The 22695-nt window shown below is 41.2% G+C and overlaps 1 protein-coding gene across 11 annotated transcripts in view; it reads right to left on the reverse strand.

Annotated features, from left to right (window-relative positions):
• Positions 1 to 5168: 5168 nt before the first annotated feature.
• The window catches only part of frmd4a (FERM domain containing 4A), a 102224-nt gene continuing 84697 nt past the window's right edge, over positions 5169 to 22695 (reverse strand). For 6 of the 11 annotated variants that reach the window (XM_053500231.1, XM_053500227.1, XM_053500225.1 and 3 more), the window contains 11 exons: positions 21364 to 21505; positions 20784 to 20925; positions 17866 to 17999; positions 17550 to 17672; positions 17070 to 17301; positions 16570 to 16626; positions 15706 to 15943; positions 14962 to 15117; positions 14035 to 14846; positions 12841 to 12937; positions 5169 to 10592 (listed from right to left, as the gene is read on the reverse strand). In XM_053500231.1, the coding sequence (XP_053356206.1) occupies positions 10490 to 10592; positions 12841 to 12937; positions 14035 to 14846; positions 14962 to 15117; positions 15706 to 15943; positions 16570 to 16626; positions 17070 to 17301; positions 17550 to 17672; positions 17866 to 17999; positions 20784 to 20925; positions 21364 to 21505 (2236 nt within the window). In that variant the 3' untranslated portion in view covers positions 5169 to 10489. Of the gene's footprint in view, positions 10593 to 11188; positions 11257 to 12840; positions 12938 to 14034; positions 14847 to 14961; positions 15118 to 15705; positions 15944 to 16569; positions 16627 to 17069; positions 17302 to 17549; positions 17673 to 17865; positions 18000 to 20783; positions 20926 to 21363; positions 21506 to 22695 lie in introns of all 11 variants that reach the window. The other 5 variants (XM_053500228.1, XM_053500226.1, XM_053500235.1 and 2 more) reach the window with 3 other exon arrangements.

The following is a 22695-nucleotide window of genomic DNA, read 5'->3' on the forward strand; positions in this document are numbered from 1 at the left end:
TTAGGTGTTAAATTGCATTTTATTGACCCTTGAGGTATCCGAGTGAGAGAAAAAGTGTGTAAGTTATTATAATTTTATATATATATATATATATATATATATATATATATATATATATATATATAGATATATATTTTATATATATAAAGAAAGCAACCTGAAAGGAATGAGGACCCAAATCATACCACAATACTGCCACTGGTTTTTCCCTTAATTTGTCAACCAGTTTACAGTGCGCCATACAGAGCAGTGATCATGTTAAAGCCAGTATTTACACAAGATGATAGTTTTTTTTTTTTTTGGAGGACATTTAACTTTTATAGATTTTGGCATATTTATTTACGATTAAGATTAAATTATTTGTTAGATGAACCTTACAGCACAGTGAAATAATTTATTACGTATCCCAGTTGGGAAGCTGTGGTCAGGGCACAGTGTCTGCCAGGATACAGCACTCCTGGAGCAGATAGGGTTACAGTCCTGATGCTCATGAGCTCAACAGTAGGGCTGTCGTAAAGGTGTAGGACTACTGATTGGAAGCTCCTAGGTTATATAATGAGTTAAATGTAAGTCGCCTTGGATAAGGTCTTGGCTGTAAATGTCAACATGGGCAGCGTGGCAGTGTCCGTTCAGTAATCCGGACCCAGAGTTTCCTGGGTCCTCTGGTTTTCTCCTTTGCAGTGATTGTGCGTGCTTGTGTCTTCTGTGATGGATTGGCACCCCAGGATAAGTGGGACCAAGTGAGTAAGTGTAAAAGTTGTTAAGGGACAAAACCCTATACATTCTATAGTCTATAGTTTAATGGACGTTCAGCAATAATTTCAGCAAAATAATAAAAAAAAAAAATTCAAAAATGCATTTCATAACAAATATGACGCAAAAAAACCCATGAGATTACTGAGATTTATAGAGTCGACTCTTTATAGTGAGCTTCGTTAAATAATCTGACTCATTAAAAATTTCCCATCATTACTGTCCTGATTCACATAACCCTTAAAGAAAGTCCGTCGTTTCTTCGCCTGTTCACCGTCAAACGTTTTCAAACATCAGCTTCGACTCTTCCAACCAGATGCATGTAAATTATTCACAGAGGGCCAGATGTGTTGACCTTCCTCCAGGCCTAGATGTAGCAGCGAGACTGAGAGAGAAAGCCCAGACTCCCAATGACCAGAGGCTACACCAAAACACTCACACAGCAACAGGGAAAACACACACAAACACATACACACAGTGTTCCTGAAAGAGCCTCATTACACTCTCGCGCTGTGTTCTCACGGCATGTGGGAGAACACACACACACACACACGCATGTACACACACACTTTCACTGCATGAGAGAAGAACTTCCAGCTGCCGTCAAAGGCCCGCAAGGAAACATTCTGCAACGGTCTGGACTGTTGCTACGGCAACGCTGTTCAGGAAGAGCTGGACTTTATTAGCATGTACGTGTGTGTGTTTTGTGTGCGAGTTATCAGTTGCTGAAAATTGCAGGATTTGGAGGCAAGCTGTGAGTCACTCAAGTTTCCTTGTTGTTGTTGTTTTTTTTTGTGACTTTCTGCTCCCGGAATTATTGTTTCCAGCAGTAAATCCCTTTAATGATACAAATCATAATGTTTAATTATTTTATTTAATTTATTTACACAGTATCAGGATATGACATCAATTTTTAATGCATAATTAAAAAAAAAAAAAAAAAAGTGTTATGCACTATATGAAGTAATTCACGATGACATGGTACCTTTAAAAGCGTATGTTCTCCATCAAACCGGGACTTTTGATCATGCAAAAGAACAGAACACAGTGATGAGAATTAAGAACTAATTTATTTCTCACTACACTAATGCACTTATCCCAGTGTTAACAATTTACTTAGTGAACCAGACCCATGAACTGACTGCCTGCTTCATGTCTGAAACTCTGGCCTCCCAGGAACTCCTTTAGTGTGGAAATGGCTTGGAGCGAGGTCAGGACTGTACAGGGTATGTGGCAATAACTTCCAACGAGTTCCAACTGTCATATGCAAGTGGACTTGGTGAATGATTGGGTGTACAGTTCCCGTAGAAATATGCGCCTCTTTAAACAAGCTGGTGACAAATAATCCGTCGATTTCCAAGGGTCAGGTGTGCTACACGCCAAATGTTCGCTGGAACAACCAAACCACCAAGGATCATCATTAGTGGACGTCTACTTTACCGCGCTTGAAGTCTTCTGTAAGTGTCAGTAGGTTTTACACCTTCATTAATAAAAAAAAATCCTGGAAAAAAAATCCCACTTTGACTTGAACGCTCTTCATATTTTTCATCAGAAGTAAGTGCGCATCAACTCTGATCAGGGATGTGTTGGATCAGTGTAACTCCAATATAGACACTTTAAAGTATCCAGTCCATCCAACCACATGAAGCCTGTGGAGGAGGAATAAAATCCGTGTGGAAATCGTACAAAACTGTAATGTGACCACAGGATGTAAACGCCAACCTTCGGAGGAGACGTTATGACTGTTGTAGGACACGTACTGTACACTAGGCTGTTGACTAAAACCAACAATTGCCAGGTGTAAAGCTTAGATTTCCACCAGGGAAGAGCAAACATTCTTGGTGTCCTCTGAGGGCTAATGGTTAATAAAGGGAAATTCCTCTGACTCACCCGAAACACTATTGTGCTTGAAGTGCCGCTGCGACTACAGGAAGTAAAAGGAGACCTAGTGCTGTGGCTTTAATTGCATACTAATGTCCAAGGGTCTTATTAAATGCTAACACTAACTGGGGTTTCCTATTACAGGTGGTGTTTGAATTGTAAAAACCTCTCATGTTGCCTAAAACCTTACTGTAAGATATGTTTCTGGTTCCAGCCTTCATTCACATTTTAATATATTTTTTTAAATGTCAAGAATTTAAAGGTCAGAGTTTTCAAATCGAGGCTCAAATTGAATAAAAATACACACAGCTAATCCTGTACAGGCGCGCGGGAAACCTGGAGCCTTTGGGCACGAGGCAGAGGGTACACTCTGGACATGGTGCCAATCCGTCACAGGGCACACACTCCTTTACACTACGGGCACTTTGGGAACACTATATCTTCTGGGAGGAAACCCACCGCGCACTGCGAGAACATGCACACAGACCGCGAGGGGGGAATCGAACACTTGACCCTGGGGGTGCGCGGGCACAGTGCTAACCATTACCTCACCGTGCCACCTGGTGAAAGTTTTTATGTTTCTTGGATACCTGAAAACGTATTGCAGGAGCGCTAACCCAGGAAAAATTTCCAGAGGGGACGATAAAGTATATCGTATCTCAATGCAATAATCAGGAGAACAGTGGAGAGCTTCAAGACCGGCTGAGCTTGTCAGTATGTTTAACATCGCTGTGCATAAAATCAATAAACAGTTACAGTCTGACTTGGGAATCTGATCAACAGGAATGTTTTGACTTTATTGTGCTGTCTAGTGAAGGTCGCTTTTACAGTTCCTGGATGAATGTGAGACTCTCAGCAGCAAGTGTGTGAACAATGACATTGGTGTTGTTGCTGATGGTTTTGCAGTTTTGCCAATAATAAACCAGACCTTTTTGCTTCGCATCAGGACACATCACACATACTGTACTGTACCACTGCGGCACAATACAACACTTTCCTCGAGACTGGTAAACTTACCAGGGTACAAAATATTCCTTTGGTTTTTAGTCACCTGACACTGATGTATGTTAAATTTTACAGCAGCCATATATTATAAAACTGGATTTTATTATTATTATTATTATTTTATAGAACAGCAGGGTCTAAGCATGGGTGTGCCAAAATGAGTGCCCATGATCCTTTCACCAGTTTATATACAGTTTTTGTACAATTGATAATCAATATTATTCAATTCACCTGTTGGAAATTGTAAAAAGACATTTTTAGATATTCAGATGGATCTCCAGTGTGTGTGCAAAAACTGTACACTGCTTTTTGTCTTTTCTCCATTCTTGTGCTGGCTGGGGTTTAAGCAAGCCAAAAAGAAATTCCACCTTAATGTGACATCATACAGGAAGAGCCAGCGCTGCTGTTCACTTGTGGGAGATGTTCAAGCAGCCTTTCACAAAGCTCCAGTCGAACGGGTCACAATTCGGCTGATGTTTTACTCCTTTTCTATAACTTGGACTATATTTCTGTTAAATCTAGAAAGGGTTATTTCAGGGCTTCTAGTTACTTGTCTCGTCAACATTCCACCAGCAGACCAACAATCAGGCATCTATGAAAATCAGAAATTTCTTCAATTCTACCAGTAATAATTTACTCCATATTGGAGGTAAAAACAAGTAAGAGGTTTCTTCTAGTTTCACTGCATGTTCCACTTTCTTGCTTACTGTAAAAGTTCATTTGACGCTGTGTTGCAGCTGTGTATGCTGAAACGTACTCTTAAGTTTTACTACAGAAATCATCAAAGATTCACTCCGACAGTTTGCAAACCTGCTCAAGCTTCTTTGTTGTTGTTTTTTACTGTTTCCAGCAGTAAAGTCCTTCCTCAAATGATGCAAATCATAATGTTTAATCATTCATTTAATTTATTTAAACAGTATCGGGATATGACATAAATTGTTACGCATAATTCGAAAAAAAGTGCTACCCACTATATTTATTTATTCACTTGATGACATGGTGCCATTAAAATGAATCTTGGTGTACGAGGGGTGTTCAAGTCAAACCGGGACTTTAGATTGTGCAGAAGAGCAGAACATAGTGATGAGAATTAAGAAGTCATTTATTTCTCTTATTATTTCTATAATCCCCGGCTACACTAATGCACTTATCCCAGCGTTTCACTAGTGCTTGGATACCATCAAGGTAAAAAGGTAAAAATTTTCAATTAAGATCAAAGCATGTTGTTTTTAATTCCCTTCAAACCAAACAGCACATCCAGACACCAGCCGTATTCATATGTAGAATTTCCTTAATTAATATTCATGCAGAAATTCATTTCGGGACGACCTTGGGGAACATACCGAAGAGGCTGAAGAGCGCGAGCTGTCGCTGTCATCTCCCACTCGCTGTTCTCCAACGAATAATAATGACTTTTACACGTTCAGAATTCATAATATTCTACACTTGCACCATATTAATGCCTTTCGGAAAAAATGTTTGGATCTGAATGAAAAACAAATGTAAGAAAAGTCACGCTAAGGTTTAAAGAACATTCAGCAATAATTTATTTTCATAATCTCAAGAACCACCACATTTCTCATCTGGAAAATTCAGATTCAGTTGCCAACAACACGGTTTTTGAAAAATGTAAAGTTACTATACAAATTCTGAATAGAAAAAGAATAAATTAACTGTGGAACTCATTGTTATTCTCTCACAACGACTCCACACTGTTGTTTTTTTTTTTAATTAATTTTTTCCCCCTACAACACCGTTTGTTATAACGTGTGCGGTTATTTTCCGATTTTGAACCCCATAAAGTGATGAAAACATGCTCTATTGTCAGGAATGAGGGAGTGAGCGACACAGTTTAGTAACTAACATCCTTCATTTTGCACAACTCGTATTAAAACTATTGACAACAGTTAGGAAAAGTCTACAGCTAGGAAACAACGCAGTAACTGGTCATCCTGTAGCACCTGAAAGGGTTACTTTGTCCTGACATAGCGAGAAAAAAAAGGAAATAAAACAAATACTGTTTGATTAAAAAAAAAATTAAAACATTTGAACATTTCATTTTTTTTCATCTTTTTCTTCTTGTAAAATAACCCAAACAGGTTCCCATAGTCTTTTCCATATATGTTGATAAATGTGTTAGTTTACTCTTTTGTTATAAAAGGTTTAGGCTTGTTATTTAATACAGGTAGGAACTAGGGTGTGAGGAGAGAATACACGTTTTCTCATTTCTCAGTGGAGAGATACGAATCACAAAACTGCGGGAATGAGACGGCATCTTCACGTGAAAGGTTTAAGGACGTCTTTATCTCTGTTTCTACAGGTCTATTTTACCACTAGAGAGTTTGTACTCAAGCCTACGGTGAGCTGAAAGTGCAAAACACATTAACAACCCAATTAGAAAACAGAAAACACCAACAGAATATGAAAAAAAAAGCAACAGCGAATCAGGAAACACCTTAACATGATCCTCAAGAACAGAAAGAAGCTCCTTAGGCAACATGACGTGCTCGTTGCTGATTGGCTACGGCGTATCCAAGGCCCAGTCAGAGTGGAAAACAGCTGCAAAGTGCTGTACAGCGTCGCCGCCGCACAGCAGGAATATAATTATGGAAGTGCAGAAAATCCATCTGAAGGAAGGAAGGAAGCTTTTTCAGAACTCCTCAGGTCTAACGTGTAGGTTTTCTATGTAATAGTTGCAGTTTGTGTCCAATCAGAAACAAGCATGTGATGATCAATAAACACCATCAGGTTTTTTTTTAGGTTCATTTAATTTTACTGTTGCTGTTATTCTGAGGTGTTTCCTGATTATGTTGCGTTTTCTGCTTTCATTTCAGTTTTGTTTAAGTTTTATATTTTCTTGTTTTCATTTTTTTCTGACTTGTGATTTTTTTCTTTCTTTCTGATTTGCTGTTGCATTTTTAGTTTTGTTGTGCTTCCAAATTTGTTTTTGCGAATTTGTTTTGTACATTTTTTAAATTTATTATAACATTCAATTGTCTTATTTGTTCTAAGAGTTTTATTTTGCAGATTTTACATTTGTTGTTGCGATTTTAGGTTTGTTTAATGTTTTTATTTCTTTATTAGTTATATGATTTTAGGTTTGTTGATTTCAGATTTGCTGCAATCTCTTTTCTTAGTTGCAATTTTTGTTTTGCTGGTTTTAAATTTGTTGTTGTGATTTTAAGTTTGTACACTTAAAAAAATTGTTATAATATTCAATTGTCTTATTTGATTTTGCGATTTTAATTTTGTTGATTTCAAATTTGTTGCACATTTTGTTTTGCAGATTTTAAATTTGTTGTTGCGATTTTAAGTTTGTTTAATCTTTTTACTTGTTGCAATTGAAATTTAGTTGATTTCAGATTTTTTTGTGATTTTCATTTTGCTTTATTAAAATTAGTTTTTTTCTGATTGTGGTTTTAATTTTGTTGCGCTTTGATTTGCTTTTTCTTTTTATTTGCTATACGATTTTAGGTTAGGTTTTTGATTTGCGGCAATTTTCTTTTTTTTTCTTTTAATTTTTGTTTTGCTTATTTCAAACTTCTTGTTGCAATTTTAGGTTTGTTTTATCTTTTTACTCGTTGCAATTCTAGTTCTGTTTTTAATTGCTTTAAATTTTGTTGATTTCAGATTTGTTGTGATTTTCGTTTAGTTTTATTCAGATTTGCTTTTTTCTGATTTGCTGGTTCTGGTTTTAATTTTGTTGTGCTTTGATTTGCTTTTTATTTCTATTTTTTTAATATAATCTATTAACATATTTTGCACTTGCAGTCCACCATCCAGGCCTGGAAGAGATTCGGCTTTACACTGTTCAGGATAAAAAGATTGAATTCGAATCCCCAAAAGTAACACACAAACAGACTGATTTCACATTTTAGGATGTTAGGTTTGGATTCCGTTATGAAGAGTCTGATGGCACGCGATGCACATACACTGTAGTAATGGAAATACATATACTTAAAAAAACAATGTGCTTTCAGATATCTCTTGAAGTCCTTTGCTGCAGGGTGTCCATTTCCGAGTGTGTGTGATGTTGTACCATGCGGCGTGTGTATATAGACGTGGTTTGTTGCTGTATGGCTTGCCGTGTTTTCCCGTTACGTGAGACAGATTGAAGAGAAGAGCACCGTCGTGTTAAAAATCTTGCTGCCTAGAAAAAAAACACAAACACCCTGTGTTTTTTCCTCCCTGTCTAAGAGCCTAAGTGAGTGTGGAGGTTTTTTTTTGTCTGCTTTCAGAACCGAGGTCCAGGTGTGTGTGTGTGTGTATTCTGCTCGTATACTGGAATGCTTAGGCTGTCTCTTGAAATGGCACAGAGGTAAGATCAATAAGAGAGAAGTTTGTTGGTCGGTGGCTGTTCCGTATGATGTGTGCCCCTTTACGTTGTGCTCTTATAGTTTCATCCAATCCCTAGGTGAGTACAAACAGTCTGCATGCAGTACAGAAAAACTCCGTCAGTAAGTAAATTCTTTTTTAAAAATAAGGTCCCTATGTTGAAGATGTTAGGTAGAGGATCACTTGTGAGCTCAGAGCGAGGGGATTACAGGATTTGTAATTCGTCGGCGTACAGTACAGGGCGGTACAGTAGAGGCTCAGAGCACCATGGTGGCTAGCAGGCTGGTGGAGCTGCCCGAGAGACTGAGTGGCACATACAGTACTTCCAGCGTTCAGTGTCTGAGAAGGTCACGCTAACACACAGCTCACCTCCAGCTAGCGCTCAGGGACGCGATTCCCTTAAAACAGCAGATCAACTATGGCACCACATGGCTTTTAGGAAACAGCTGATAGAGCTTTTAAAGAAATTGGGAATAAAAAACAAATAAATGGCGACCACAAGCCTCAAAATCATCACCCTTTGCAAAAAAAAAAAAAAGTCAACTTGCGACTTTCAACCGTAGATGCGGTCCTGCAGTGACAACCAACGAACACCTGGACAAACACACACCCCATTTGTCTGCTAGTATTTGATTAATATATTGTTCTGCCAGTAAAACCAGTAAGAACTGAACTACCACAGACTAACTGGGGTCAGTGGAAAGGATTTTGCACACCACTAATGCATTAATGCTAATTTCTTACATGTTGTTATGAAAACACTATAGATAAAAATCACCAGGGACCACGCGATACGATATTATCACGATACCTAGGTGCTGATTCGAATCGATCAAAAATTCAAAATTGTTTTTTGATTTTGTTACAATTCTAAACAATTTGCTTGTACCCCGCAGGATGATGTTCCACCTGCCGATGTCATTATAGAGGAAACATTTTACCACCTCAAATACAAGCAGCTATTAATAAAAAAAATCATTTTTAAAAAATCAGCCTGGTCGATGCATATCTGAATAGATGTTCCCCCCATCTCCAGTGAACACATATCATGGTATTGGTGTAATACAATGCCAGTTACTTAATCCCTAAATGTGTCTAGCGCTTCTTTGGGTTTAAAGCCAACGTACGAATGGCCTGATTTAACCTTGAAAAGTTTACCTCCCAAAACGTTTCTTAATTTTAACTGACTAGAGTTTTGTTTTTAATCCTGTTCATGCAGTTATTACTTTGGACCTGCCTGCAACATATCATATAATGAATTGAGATCAAACTATATGACAAACTACCAACTTTCATTTAATCTAACTGACTTGTACAGTACATACAGGATCCAAAATCGGAGTCTAAATCAGATGGAACAAAACACAAACCACTTTATTAACTTCTATTAAAGTTCAACTATAGGTACTTGTTCTTAAATAATGTTTCATATTAATATCCCTGGTTCTGGTGTTTAGTCATGTAAGCAGAACAGTAATTTTAATCATGTCCTATATATAAAATGGCCGGTTGTAACCTCTATATCATTTTTTTGCTCATAGTATACTACTTAAATACGAAAGAGGTGGAGATTTCAGAAATTCAGAAAAGCTTCTTTACTACCTGAATCTTTGTACGTAGTTTGTACACTCATCTCCAAAATCATAAATGTATTAATGTCACAATTGTCCTTTGTTTGTGTATATTTATTGTATCTCTATATTTCGAATGTCTGAATTTCCTGAATGTCAGTTGTTTTAATTAAAAATGTCAATAATGCTGTTCTTCTTGAACGATTCATATAAAAAAGGGTGTTTTTTTTGTGGTCTTGTGGTCTCACTTATTCACGCACATGCTTTCAATGAATGTTACAAAACAGGATCTATGGTTCATTTGCTGGACCGGGGCTCGTGATTCATCGCGTTTATACTCCAACAGAACGGCGCACGTGAAGGTTACGAAACAGAAAAGGGCCGACAGCGATGTTCTGCAGGAGCGTGTGTGCTTCTCATCTTCTATGCAAAAACTACGGGCTGATGAGTGTGTTCGAGTACGCATACAGTACATGGGGGTCACGAGGATGCGCATAGACACACACAGAGACACACACACACACTGAAACGCACACATCTCCAAAAGAGAGAGAGAGAGACAGAGAGGCCACACCTCTGGTGTATCACTCCAGCGATGGGATTGGATGAAAGGTTTTGTGCATACGGAGCAACTGGCTGGCAGCTAACTGGGTCACAGTTCAGAGTTTATACAAGACGCAGTGGGGAGGGTCAGCAAAGTCAACTCAGAGGTTTGGTTTAGTCCATTTCCTTCTGACCTCCATGAGCCCAAAGTCTAGAGCCACTGTATTGTTGGATATGCACTCAGAGAGAGAGAGAGAGAGAGAAGATGAAGAGGTGTTGGCTCCAGCCGTAGGTATGTCTGATTTACGTGTTAAGGTCCAGCCTGTGGACAGATTCGTCCAGAGAACACTGTTCCAGGAAAAAAAAAAGGGACGAAGCAGGACAGGGATGGAGGGACAGGTTTAGACAAGAGTTCCCGGCTTGGCCTTCTCGTGTCCATACCACTGCACGTCGGCGAGCTCGGAGCACAGGGGACTGCTCAGGAAACAGCTGTCGCTGAAAGATCTGTGAAAAAAACAAAATGTACGTACGCACACACACACACACGCACGCAAACAAAAATACATTGTCATATTATGCTCGTGCATTCATTATAAGAATAAAAGTCATATAGAGCAAAAGCATTTCCATGGCATCATTTCATGCAGCTTGAGTATCAGCATTATTATACGGAGATAATCTAATTAAACAAATACATTATATTTTCTAACCGTTTACATCCAGATGTTTTTATCCCACTAGGCCCAAGTATGAATATGGATATTTTTGTTCAAACCCCTCCCCAAAACATTACATCATACATAGAGCTCATGAATTTCAATGTGGCATCCTTCAAATAATTTTAAAAACGCATGACCACCATCTTTGGCACAAAACAACAAGAAACGAGGTTCGAAACAGCGGGCAGTGGTCAGGGATAACTGTTCGGCGTTAATCATGCTCAAAGACGAAGTATTCCTCTTACACGAGCGAGTTCATGTGGTTAATATCTCATCAGCATTCAATCCATATACAAAAAGCACGAAAGTGCAAAAGTCAACATGCAAAGAGTGAGTGAGAGAGTGAGACAGAGAGAGAGAGAGGGAAGAAGGTAAGAGTACCTCTCTACTGTTCAGTGCTTTGGTGAGAGGGAGAGCGGTCCTCAGTAGGAGAGCTTTCAGCTGTATCACTGGCCCCGAAGAAAACACCAAACACACACACAGGAACACACACCCAGGCCAAACCAAGCACAAGTGGGTTAGAGAGGATCCAATCAGAGACAGATACAGAGAGAGAGAGAGAGAGAGAGAGAGAGAGGGAGGTTAGCAGCTGTGTGAACAGTGACTGAAGATAGCGAGTGAAAGAAGAGAAGTGTTTAAGCTTAGCAGGGTTAAGACACAGATGTACATGTACACTTTATTTATTGTTATGACACAAGGCCATGCAGTTGAGACCGAATATCTGGGAAAAAAAATTATGTCTTGGGTGGCACGTACCACTTGGGTGATATTTGTAGACCCAAAGCCTCTATTACTAGACCCAAAGCCTCTATAACTAGACCCAAAGCCTCTATTACTAGACCCAAAGCCTCTATTACTAGACCCAAAGCCTCTATTACTAAATCCAAAATCTTTGTTAGTACCCCTAAAGTCTGTGATACTACACCTAAAGCTGTCATTACTACACCCAAAGCTTCTGTTACTACACCCAAAGCCTTTACTACTACACCCAATGCCTCTATTACTAAACCCAATGCCTCTATTACTAAACCCAATGCCTCCATTACTGAACCCAATGCCTCTCTTACTAGACCCAGTGCCTCTATTACTAAACCCAATGCCTCTATTACTGAACCCAATGCCTCTATTACTAGACCCAGTGCCTCTATTACTAGACCCAGTGCCTCTATCACTAAACCCAATGCCTTTATTACTTGACCAAAAGCCTCTATTACTACACCCAATGCCTCTATTACTTAGCCCAAAGCCTCTATAACTAAACCCAAAGCTTCTGTTACTACACCCAAAATCTTTGTTAGTACCCCTAAAGTCTGTGATACTACACCTGAAGCTGTCATTACTACACCCAAAGCTTCTATTACTAGACCCAAAGCCTTTACTACTACACCCAATGCCTCAATTACTAAACCCAATGCTTCTATTACTAAACCCAATGCCTCTATTACTAAACCCAATGCCTCTATTACTAAACCCAATGCCTCTATAACTAGACCCAATGCCTCTATTACCACACCTAAAGCCTCCTTTACTATACGTATAGCCTCTATTACCCAGTCCCTATTAGATGTTACTACTAAATCTAAGTCCTCTGTTACTACATCTGAAGCCACAGGTACTACACCATGATCTACTCTTACATTAGTGTACACTTCCTGCTTCACACCGACTGCCTAGTTACAGTTCAGCAATAAAAAAATCCATTATTGGATTCATAGACTCACGCCAGATGATGATCCTAACAGATTGATGACAACACTTGTACCAGGTAGAAGTGCATCACTGAACTCACAATGAGGTTACGACTGCACGGGCTGTGTTTCAAATTGCACTAAAGCTGGCTGTTAATATAAACTGCTGTCGACCTCTTATAACTGATACGATGAAAATTCAGTACAGTAATCAATAAAGCTTATCTAGTATAGAATCCTAAACGTTAATATTAAAATATCCAGATGTAAAGTAAACAAGCAAGCAAATAAAAATAAAAACAACCCTTATCCAATATGATCCAAACCCTGACTTTCCCGTCTTACCCGCTCTGCCAGTTGAGGATGTGCTGGGGGCTGCAGGGTGGCGTAGCTGCTAACTCACTACATGGAGTTCCACTTCTCTGGCTGTGTGGAGAGGCGGCTGCACACACACACACACAAATACACACAGTTATTATATACTCACACATTTACAGAAACACAATGACGAACCCTTATTTTTGGAATAATGTACAGTATGACGTATATAACGGATATAGCGCGAGCCTGTCACTGATACCCTCCGTAAAACAGATCCCAGAGTGTTTCAGTCAGCCAGAGGGCAATCCATTATACCCCTCCTAACACACACACACACACACACACACACACACACACACATCCACACCCCCACACACAGAGCACAGACCACCCTGACAGCATCTCACTCCCTCACACAGAGGAATGTCTTAAGTTAAAGTTACACTAATAAACACTTTTGTCAACCTCGACATCTCTGCTGTATACTGCTTCCAGCCATGTGACACAGACCTATTCCTTCGCTTCTTGGCCACATGAACCTTGTTGCTAAATTCAGGGCTGAACAACTGCATTTTATTTCTGACATATAGTTGTTTGCCCTGTTTCATTTTTTAAATGAAATCTGAATAATCAAAACAGAATATACAGCTTATTTGTGATATGTCAAAGAGTTTTTAACTATAATAACTTCCAAGCACGTATTTGAATAAAAAAAGCTATTTCATGTGTTTGGAGGCTAAATCTAGCAAAATATTAGTGATAAAAAGAATAAATAAAGAAGGATTAGACTGACAGAGACATCATACAAAGTCTATTGAAAACAAATGCACAGTTTATGACTTTAATTCCTGAATTCTGAGATTTATTTTAAAATTGTGACTTTTTTCTGAGAATCATCTCACGTTCATCTCAGAATCATTACTTTTTTTCTCAAAAGGCTGATTTTAATCTCTAAATTCTGAGATTAATCACAGAAATCACACACTTTTTTCTTAGAAGGCTGAATTTAATCTGTGAATTCTAAGATCAATTTTATTCTAATTTAATTCTAAGATCAACTTTTTTCTAAGAATTATGACGTTCATCTCGGAATCATTACTTTTTTTCCCTCAGAAGTCTGACTTTAATCTCACTCCTTCTGTCTTGGGCAGTATAAAGCTACACCCATAAAGACGTCATTCCACATGAAGACGAAACCTAATCGACAGGATGTCTTACCCGGTGAGCCCTTAGCGAGTGTGCCAACTCTCCCCGTGCCCGAACTGGTGTGCGTAAGACGTGCGTGCTCTTTAATCGATCCGGATGACCGCTGGTACCAGCACCGTAGCTCCTCGGACACGGCCGCTCTGTTCCCTCCTCCCTCCCTCCCTACAGACGGAGTCCTCACTATCTGAGACCTGGAGGGTGTGAGCCTGGCACTGCCGCTGGCACTGCCGCCCTCACCGTCCTCCCCTGCCGACCCCCATCCCTCCTTGTAGAGGCCGCCGGCTGTGTACGAATTGGACGTCTTAAACTGTGCTTTGACGCTGTAGTGGCCTTCCTGGTCGCTTTCCAGACTGCGGACCACCACAGCGCCGGGGCTGCTGCCTGCCGGGTACAGTGGATACTCCTTAATGCGGTACTGTGATGAGGGCTGGCTTTGGCTGTTCAGGTAGACGCCCTGGTGGGCTGTTCCTGGTGTCCCTCCGTTCCGTGCGGCCAGGTTCGGCATGCTGCCTGAGCTGGAGTTGCCCAGGTTGCCGGCGGATTTATGGCGCTGACGCTGACGTTGACGTGCTCTAGAAGGTGAGTCCTCGGCTAGGGTGCGGTAGTTAGGGTTGGCGCCTGCTGGCGGGCAGCAGTGCTCGGAACTCGAGTGGCTGGTACATGATGAGCAATCATCTGGCACTACCGAGCCGCTGCTTCCTGCTCGCTGCGGCCCTGACAGGAAAAGATCTGGGCTAAGCTCCGCCTCTGGTCCCGCCTCTAGGCTCAGTAACTTCCCCTGAGACTCCAGGCTGGAGCTCCGCCCACGAAAAGGCTGAGACAGGCTAAGAGACAGAGGTTCGAATATTAGGAAGATGACCATAAAACTGTGTCACTTTGCAAATATTGGTGCATGTGTGTGTGTGTGTGTATGGTGTGTGTGTGTGCGTGTATATATACCTGGCTGAATGGACATAACTCCTGGTCCTCAGGTCAGGAGTAGACGGCATACTGGATTGGCTGTTCCAATGAGGCAGAGTGCGCACTGGGCTGTTCTGCAAAGAGTTACTGCCTCCTGTCTCACAGCTGCCCGTGCTGGGGAACCGCCTGTGACTGCTGCATACATACAAACATACAGAAAAGGTTTAGAGACAACATAAAAAAAAAATTTGATTTCTAATTTTTTCCGCAGAATTCTGATGCTAATCTATGAATTCTGAGATTAATTTTGGCGTTCATCTCAGAATCATTTATGCGTTTATGATGCTTTTACCACAATTATGATGTTCACTTCAAAATTCTAGCTTTGTTTTTTTTTTAAGAATTCTGACTTTAATCTTTTTAAGATTAATTAAAAAATTCTTAATTAAAAATCAGAATTCTAAAAAAACAAAAACTGAGGAAAATATTGAGCAAAAAAAGGTCATAATTCAAATATTTTTCTCTGGTCGCCCTAGTTCTCTTCCGTACATACTGACCATGTGAGAAGAACAAAGCGGAGGATGCCTGAAAATTAAGCACAACTTTTATTTCTCTTTACATCCTTATTTTATAGTTAATCTGAATTAGTTAGACCGAATGCTTGCAGGTTCTGAGATTTAGTGTCAATATTACCATGACAACAAGCAATAAATATGTGTTTATAATGCATTCTCGATGCTATGCAATATTACTACTCTATCAATAAAAGCATAAAGCATATACCTGGAGTGGGAGGAGCGTTTTTTCACCCTCTCATAGGGCTCGTCGAGGGAGCTCTCACTCCACATGCGGGGTTTGATTGGAGATTTGTCGTAGTCGCTGCGCTGGTAGTGCAGGTGCCTAAGACCTTCCAGAGACTGCGGAGGAGGAGGCCGGCTGTGCGACGGAGGTCGAGGAGGAAGGCCTTTATGAGGGGAGGAGACCGGAGAAAAGGTGGGCGTTCCTGCTACCTGGGGGTCATCTGAGGGCAGGAAGAAAAGAAAAACAAACAGGGACACATATAATGTAGTGAGATTCCTAGAGTAACGCAGTAATGCTACCACCACCATGCTTCACTGATGATAGTCATGGTGATGTTTAGTTCTTGTCTCACAGATTTTTTCTTCTCTTACTTTGTCTTCCTGACTTTAAGTGGACAGTCTTTCATTTGGAAAGCTTTTAGCTTTAGAGGTTATATAAATAAAACGCACAGCGTACTAATGCTAACTTTTACCCTGTCTAATACTACATGCTCTTATAGGCTCGTTAATATTTAATTACATTACATTACTGCATCCTGTGACTTATTAAATGGCGTTTTAACAGGTTTCGACAGCTCTGTTAGATGCTGATGGATGACAGCGATAGACTGACTGTAAGACATGTAGGTGACTGTATGGATATAAAGTGAAATTTAATATGCACACTGTTGTTACTATGGAAACGTCCCATCAGTGACAGCTGCCCGAGTACAAGCAGCATCCTGAGGTCAAGACGCACACCGGAATGCAGCATGTGCTACTAGGTAGAGTTTATCAGGCACTATTGTGTGTGTGTGTGTGTGTGTGTGTGTGTGTGTGTGTGTGCGCGTGTGTGTGAGAGACTCACCATCATCTAGCACCAGAGCGTCAGACAAAGAGCTGTCCTCTGAGCCGATATTCGCCTCTGCATAAGAGAGAGAGAAACACACATTGCTTGAAACCACAACACACTCCTTCTCACACACACTTTCCTCAGGCTGCTTAAGATGAATAAACGGCTTAATGTACATGTCTTTATCCATGTCAGTCTTATTTAGGTGTGTCTAGGAATTTAAATAATTTCACACCCCAACTGGAGGTCTCTCTGACACACACACACACGCTGTTTTACAGTAACTGCACTTCCTCTTGCTCTCAGCATGGCAGATTTTACGCACCTTAATAATTCACTTAATGAAGCTTTATAAGCAAGGAAAGAGCTCAGAGGGGATCAAACCCATATTTACCCTAGTGTATCTTTCTCACACACACACGCGTACTGTACATACACACATTTATGGCAGAGTGGCTATCATTAAGGGTGTACACGCCCCAGAGGGGTTCGCGTGTGTGTGTGTTTTTCCGCACCTTCTATGATGAGCGACGCTCGCTGCGTGGGTTTCTTTCCCGAGCGGATGCGGTGTTCGTTGATGCCGTTCTCGATATCCTGCAGCTTCTTCAGCGCGTTCAGGTACGACGTCTTCCTCTGCTTCTTCAGCTTTTTACTGTTCACGTGAGGGTCGCTGGCTAAACGCCGCGCCGCCTCCGTGATCTGAGACTGGATCGCGAACTCCCTCTCCAAGCGCTCCAGCTCTTCCTCCTTTCACACCAGAACGCAAGGACACACATAAGTACAAGTTCAAAACCACATGAAAGACAGCCGCGTTTGCCAAAATACACACATTCCTTTATATCACGCTCTAAACCTCATCCAAGACACACACTCAGAGTGACAACCCCGCTTATAGGAACTGAGTGTTTCACACGCACACTTGAAACACGCACCCCAGTCCACGTCAATATTCATTACTCTTGAGGTCAAAGGTCAGAGGTTAAATTTCAACGCACCTCTCCTTTAGGGAGGATCTTCTGCTCGTCTAGTTTGAAGGCCGTGCCGATTTTGCGCCGTACTGTAGGCGGCTCTTCTCCCGGGTCGAGAGGATACTCTTTGGGGAGTTTACCGGTCAGCTCCTGAAACGCAAAAAACACACACACACACTCTTTCATGCGGGTTCTTCCAGGTACCATTAGTTCCTGTTGCTTCTGATTATCACAACCCATACAAATGTTTTTTGTATCAGATGTTCTTTAAGAGAGATTAGTGCGATACCGGATCTAAAAAGATTTGTGTGTGTGTGTGTGTGTGTGTGTGTGTGTGTCGGACCGCTTCTCTGATGCAGATGTTCTTCAGCTCCTCTATCCTCTGCCTGAGCGTTTCTTCCAGAGCCTCCTGGCGAGCACGCAGAGCCGCTAGCATGTCCTTCTTAGCCGTCTGAGAGCTGTCGGACTCCTGCGAGTCTGCACACACAGACACGGACACACACACACACACACACATCAATCAGACATTCTAGCTTGTGTTGAAAGACAACCTTTAGTAAAGGAAAGGAAAACAATGAGGTGTAAGACTGGGAATATTTATAAAGGGCACACAAGAAGTCTGACCTTTTTACTACACTGAGAGTTTGTGTGTGTGTTTATATGCGTGTGTGTGTCTCGTTGCACCCTGGACTAACAATTAATGGACAAAGTGCGCGTGTGCATGAGCGTGTTTCCGGGTAGAGATGAAGGGCTTCGAAAGTGCAGCGTTACTCATTGTTGTCCAGGACATTTTGTTTCTGTGTGTGTGTGTGTGTGTCTCTATTCTAAGAGCTCAAAAGTTTAAAAGGAAATGAGTGGAACGTTCTGATAAGGTCAGTTTAACAGCAATTGTTCCCTTAATGCACCTTTAATACAAGTATTAAATCCATAAAGCTGTTTTACTTTTATTTGTTGGACCTGGCTCGTGCTAAATAACGGTGTGTTTTTAAAGCTTCTAAAGCTTTTGATGTCGCGTAAAATGTTCTACGAATGTGAATCAAAAAATGATCCGCACTCTGGTGTTTTTAATGATCTTTTAGACAAAAACAAATCCGTCATTAAAAATAGTTTTAGGCTGAAGTTCAAGCCGTGAATGCACCGCTGTCTTCACTTTTTCATCAGAAGTGTATCCTTGTCCTGGTAGGACTGCTTTCAGAAAGTCTGATGGAGGAAGATGACTATAGGGAGGAAGCTTTTAAGACCTCAAAACCATAACGTTAGCTCTGTTGATTATTGAGCCGTTTACCTGTTAATGTTCCAATACTGGCCCTTGAGAATCCCAGAAAACTGTAGGCACCAATTTTCCAGCTGATGAGTGAATTTTGAACTTTTTCTAGGTCGGCGATTGAGGATGTTTCCGTTCCGTACCCTGACATTTACTCTCAGGCTCGTAGTGATGAATCCGTGTCTCATCACTAGTAATGATTGTTATTAGGAAGGAACTTTCGACACCAGGTACATCATTTTTGACCCTCGTTCATACAGAAAAATAATTAATAAATAAGTAACAGTCTTTTCTATCTGTTTTGAACTTAAACAATCCTGAAACCAGAACTTGCTATTTTGCCAGATGTCTGCATTTGCATGGAAAACAGACATCAAAGTACTGAGATGGCTCTAGATTAGATAGACCATTCTAAACTTCAGTTACACCCCTAAAGTTTTCATGAGTGTCACAGAGAGAGAGAGAAAGAGAGAGAAGGATTTTAAGGTTCGTTTGTGAACGTACAGGATAAGAAAGATCGCCCTCGGTCTTTCCCCTCACACACTTAACACCGCACAGTCGTAACACACAGTCTGTCATTACAACAGAGGGCTATTGTTTTGGAAAGTAGGGACAAAGCCGAATCCCGCTGTCCCTCACCCACTAAATCAACCCTTTCTCCCAGGCCGTAAATACACAGCATGGAGCGGGGCCTCCGGACTCCCACACACCACACACACCAGGGGGGGAGCGCGATTCGAGTAGCTGTGCGTGTAACATGGGACATATTCTCTACGCACACACACACACACACACACACACACACACACACACACACGCACGCACAGATCTATCTATTATTGGTATAAGAAACATTTGGTTGGGGGTTCAGAATGTTCTCTGGACTATATGGTATATGGAGTGTTCTCCCCGACTATATGGTATATGGAGTGTTCTCCCCGAGCTTGTTGGGTTTCCTCTGGGTACTCCGGTTTCCTTCCAGTCCTAGGGACATGCAAATGGTGTTTCCAAATTGCCCGTGTTATGTGACGATGTGTGCTTGAACCCTGTGATGAGTTGACACCACATCCAGGGTCTACCCCACCTTGTGGACTGTATATAACAATGGCCATGTGGTATGAGGTTAAGGCTTTGGGTTTCTGATCAGATGGTTGGGGGTTCACCACTAAGCTGCCACTGTTGAGCCCTTGAGCAAATGTCTTAACCCTATCTGATGTATCCTGGCTGACCCTATGGTCTGATCCAGCTTCCTAACTGGGATTTGTGAAATACATAGGACATCTTGACTGTTGTTCTAATGTAGAATGTTGTTCTAATAATGTGTCCTCTAAGTTCTTTAATGGAATGCCCAACTATATTTGTGTCTCTGCTTTTGCTGATCTGAAAAAAAATAAAAAAATAAAATAAAATCTGAGTTGCAATCCGTGATATGATCTGAACCATGAGTCGTCATCCTTTAGCAACCCCTACTAATTGGACGTCAGAGAGTAAAAAAACAGTGAAAAACAGAAATAACTTGGGTGAATAACTAGTGTCCAATAAACGCTAGTGACCGTGATCTGATAATCCGACGTCAGTTAAATACAATAAAGGATTGTTTGACGGAGATCGTTCATGCACAGAAAACTAGAGTCTATTAAGGCTTTGATGTGGGTCTGAAAGGGTTAATGACATAAAATGAACTGTAGCACAGTGCAGGCTGAGTGAGCCTCTGTGTCAGTGATCTCATCTCTCAAGTCTCTGGCCTCGTGCGGCCTGTAAGCGAAAGGCTCATGACCGTCTTTCCCTTCCTCCCTCTTTCTTTCCTCTCCTATCGGTCTCGCTCTTTCTCCGTGATAATTGAAACTGCGGCACGTTTCCAAAACCAACAGCGTGGAGAGCTGTTCTCGCTCTAACCCACACTTTCAAAAACACCCTAAACTGCGCGGATAACAAATTCCGTCAGACATAGAGCTATACAGTATAATATGTGTGTGTGTGTGTGTGTGCACACGAACCTGAGGACAGAAGACTCCCACTGCTGCCGCTGATGATCTTGCCCTTGCTGCCCATGTTGGCGAGTTTCGAGGTCTTCAGCGTGCCCGTCTCCGTGAGGTCGATGGCTATTTCATTCAGACTGCGTGCTGCGTGGATTTTCGACTGCGAGAGAGAGAGAGAGAGAGAAATGAAAGAAGGGAGACACAGAGATACACTGAGTGAACGTGCTAGGCAGCTGTGCAGTGTGTGACAGGATTTTCCGAGAGACGAACATTTCCCAGCTTTTAAAAGTGTAACTCAATCCTCCTGCTCGCTTCAAGGAGTGCAGGAAGGGTGCGCGCGCGAGTGTGCACATGTGAAGCGCTAGAGAAATTATGAAATAAATTACCACCATTCAGGTTACACACGATGATATACAGAAAGAAAGCTCTAGAGATCAATGAAATCATTCCTAACAGCTTGTGGAAGAAACTGAAACACATCCCAAATTGTGTTACTATTCTCGGGAATACACAATCATTCCTTCAGCGAGATCCAAATGCTAGATCCAACTCCTTCAGGTCCACATTAAGATGCACTCATACAGACACACACACTGACCTTGCTCTGCTTGCGGTCCAGGTAGAACTGGTGCTGGCTGATAGCCATGGCCCAGATGGACTTGATGAGGGCGGGGCAGGCGTACCAGGTGTGCACGGCGATGCCGCTGTGTCCGAACGTCCTCCGCGTTACCGACGCCCTGCAGTTGGAGCAAACGCAAAGCGACTTTATATTCACTGAATATTATCATGCTGTTCAAGATCACGCCGTCATCACTTTTACAGAACTCACTATTGAACTTAACCAGTGAGTACCAAATCCATGCTACAGTATCAGCAGAATCCATATTTGATTTGAACATTGATAGTTTTTCAAGACCTATTATTCATTTTTTTGTTTCCAGTGGATCTAAAGCACATGAGGTGTGAACACACCCTGAGTGTGACCCCAGCCCATCATCATGCACACACTCATTCATAAGTTGTGAATCATAAGGATAATCCATCATGCGGGAAGTTTTTGGGACGTGGGAGAAAACCAGTGATTCCACAGGGATTAGAGGAAAATATGCAAAGAGTAATCCTCTTTAAGATCTTCCTGGCAAAATAGCAACATCACTCCAGACTTAGACAGTTTCTACGCAGGACATACGGCATAGTAACATATAAGTGCATTCACAATGCGCTCATAAGACATTATATACTGTATGTACGTTATAACAAGCATCATTTGTTTTAGATCATTTGGAGTTGTAGACACATGTTGCTGACCATATCACGTTCTATGTCAATCAAGATGCTTAAGATATCTGTTACTGGTGTTATACTGTGTCAGGAATACTACTTACAGTAGATAGTGGGACAGCTCAGTGGTTAAAGCATTGAACTACAGTTTAGAAGGTCCCAGGTTCAAAACCAACGTCTGCTCCATTGGGGCCTTGAGCAAGGCCCTTAACCCTCACACATAATGAAATATAAATGCACGTCGTGCTGGATAACGAAAACTGCCAAATAGTTCTCAAACGTAAATGCCTAAATGTACCTGGCCAAAACCACCATCAGCATAATGTGGTGTCAAGAATTTCTCATGCCTCAGAACCACTTTTTCACAATTTCAGTCCAGGAATATTCCCCTACCATAAGGGAAAAAAAACTCCATATATGTGTCCCGTCAGCTGACATCCTTTGTCATGACCACATGACCTTTTTTCATTGCTCCACAGTCCAATCTTGTCAAACAAGCCTTTTTTCTTACTAATACATGGCTTTCCTATTAACACAGCTGTTTAGTCCCAGTCCCAGAAATCTCTATAGTTGTTATCTCTGCTTGATGCAGGCCAATAATTTGACCCCACAAGGGTGTTTTTTTTGGCCAGGCAGTGTAGATCATGGC

The sequence above is a fragment of the Clarias gariepinus genome, chromosome 7, assembly GCF_024256425.1.
Source record: "Clarias gariepinus isolate MV-2021 ecotype Netherlands chromosome 7, CGAR_prim_01v2, whole genome shotgun sequence".
NCBI lineage: Eukaryota > Metazoa > Chordata > Actinopteri > Siluriformes > Clariidae > Clarias > Clarias gariepinus.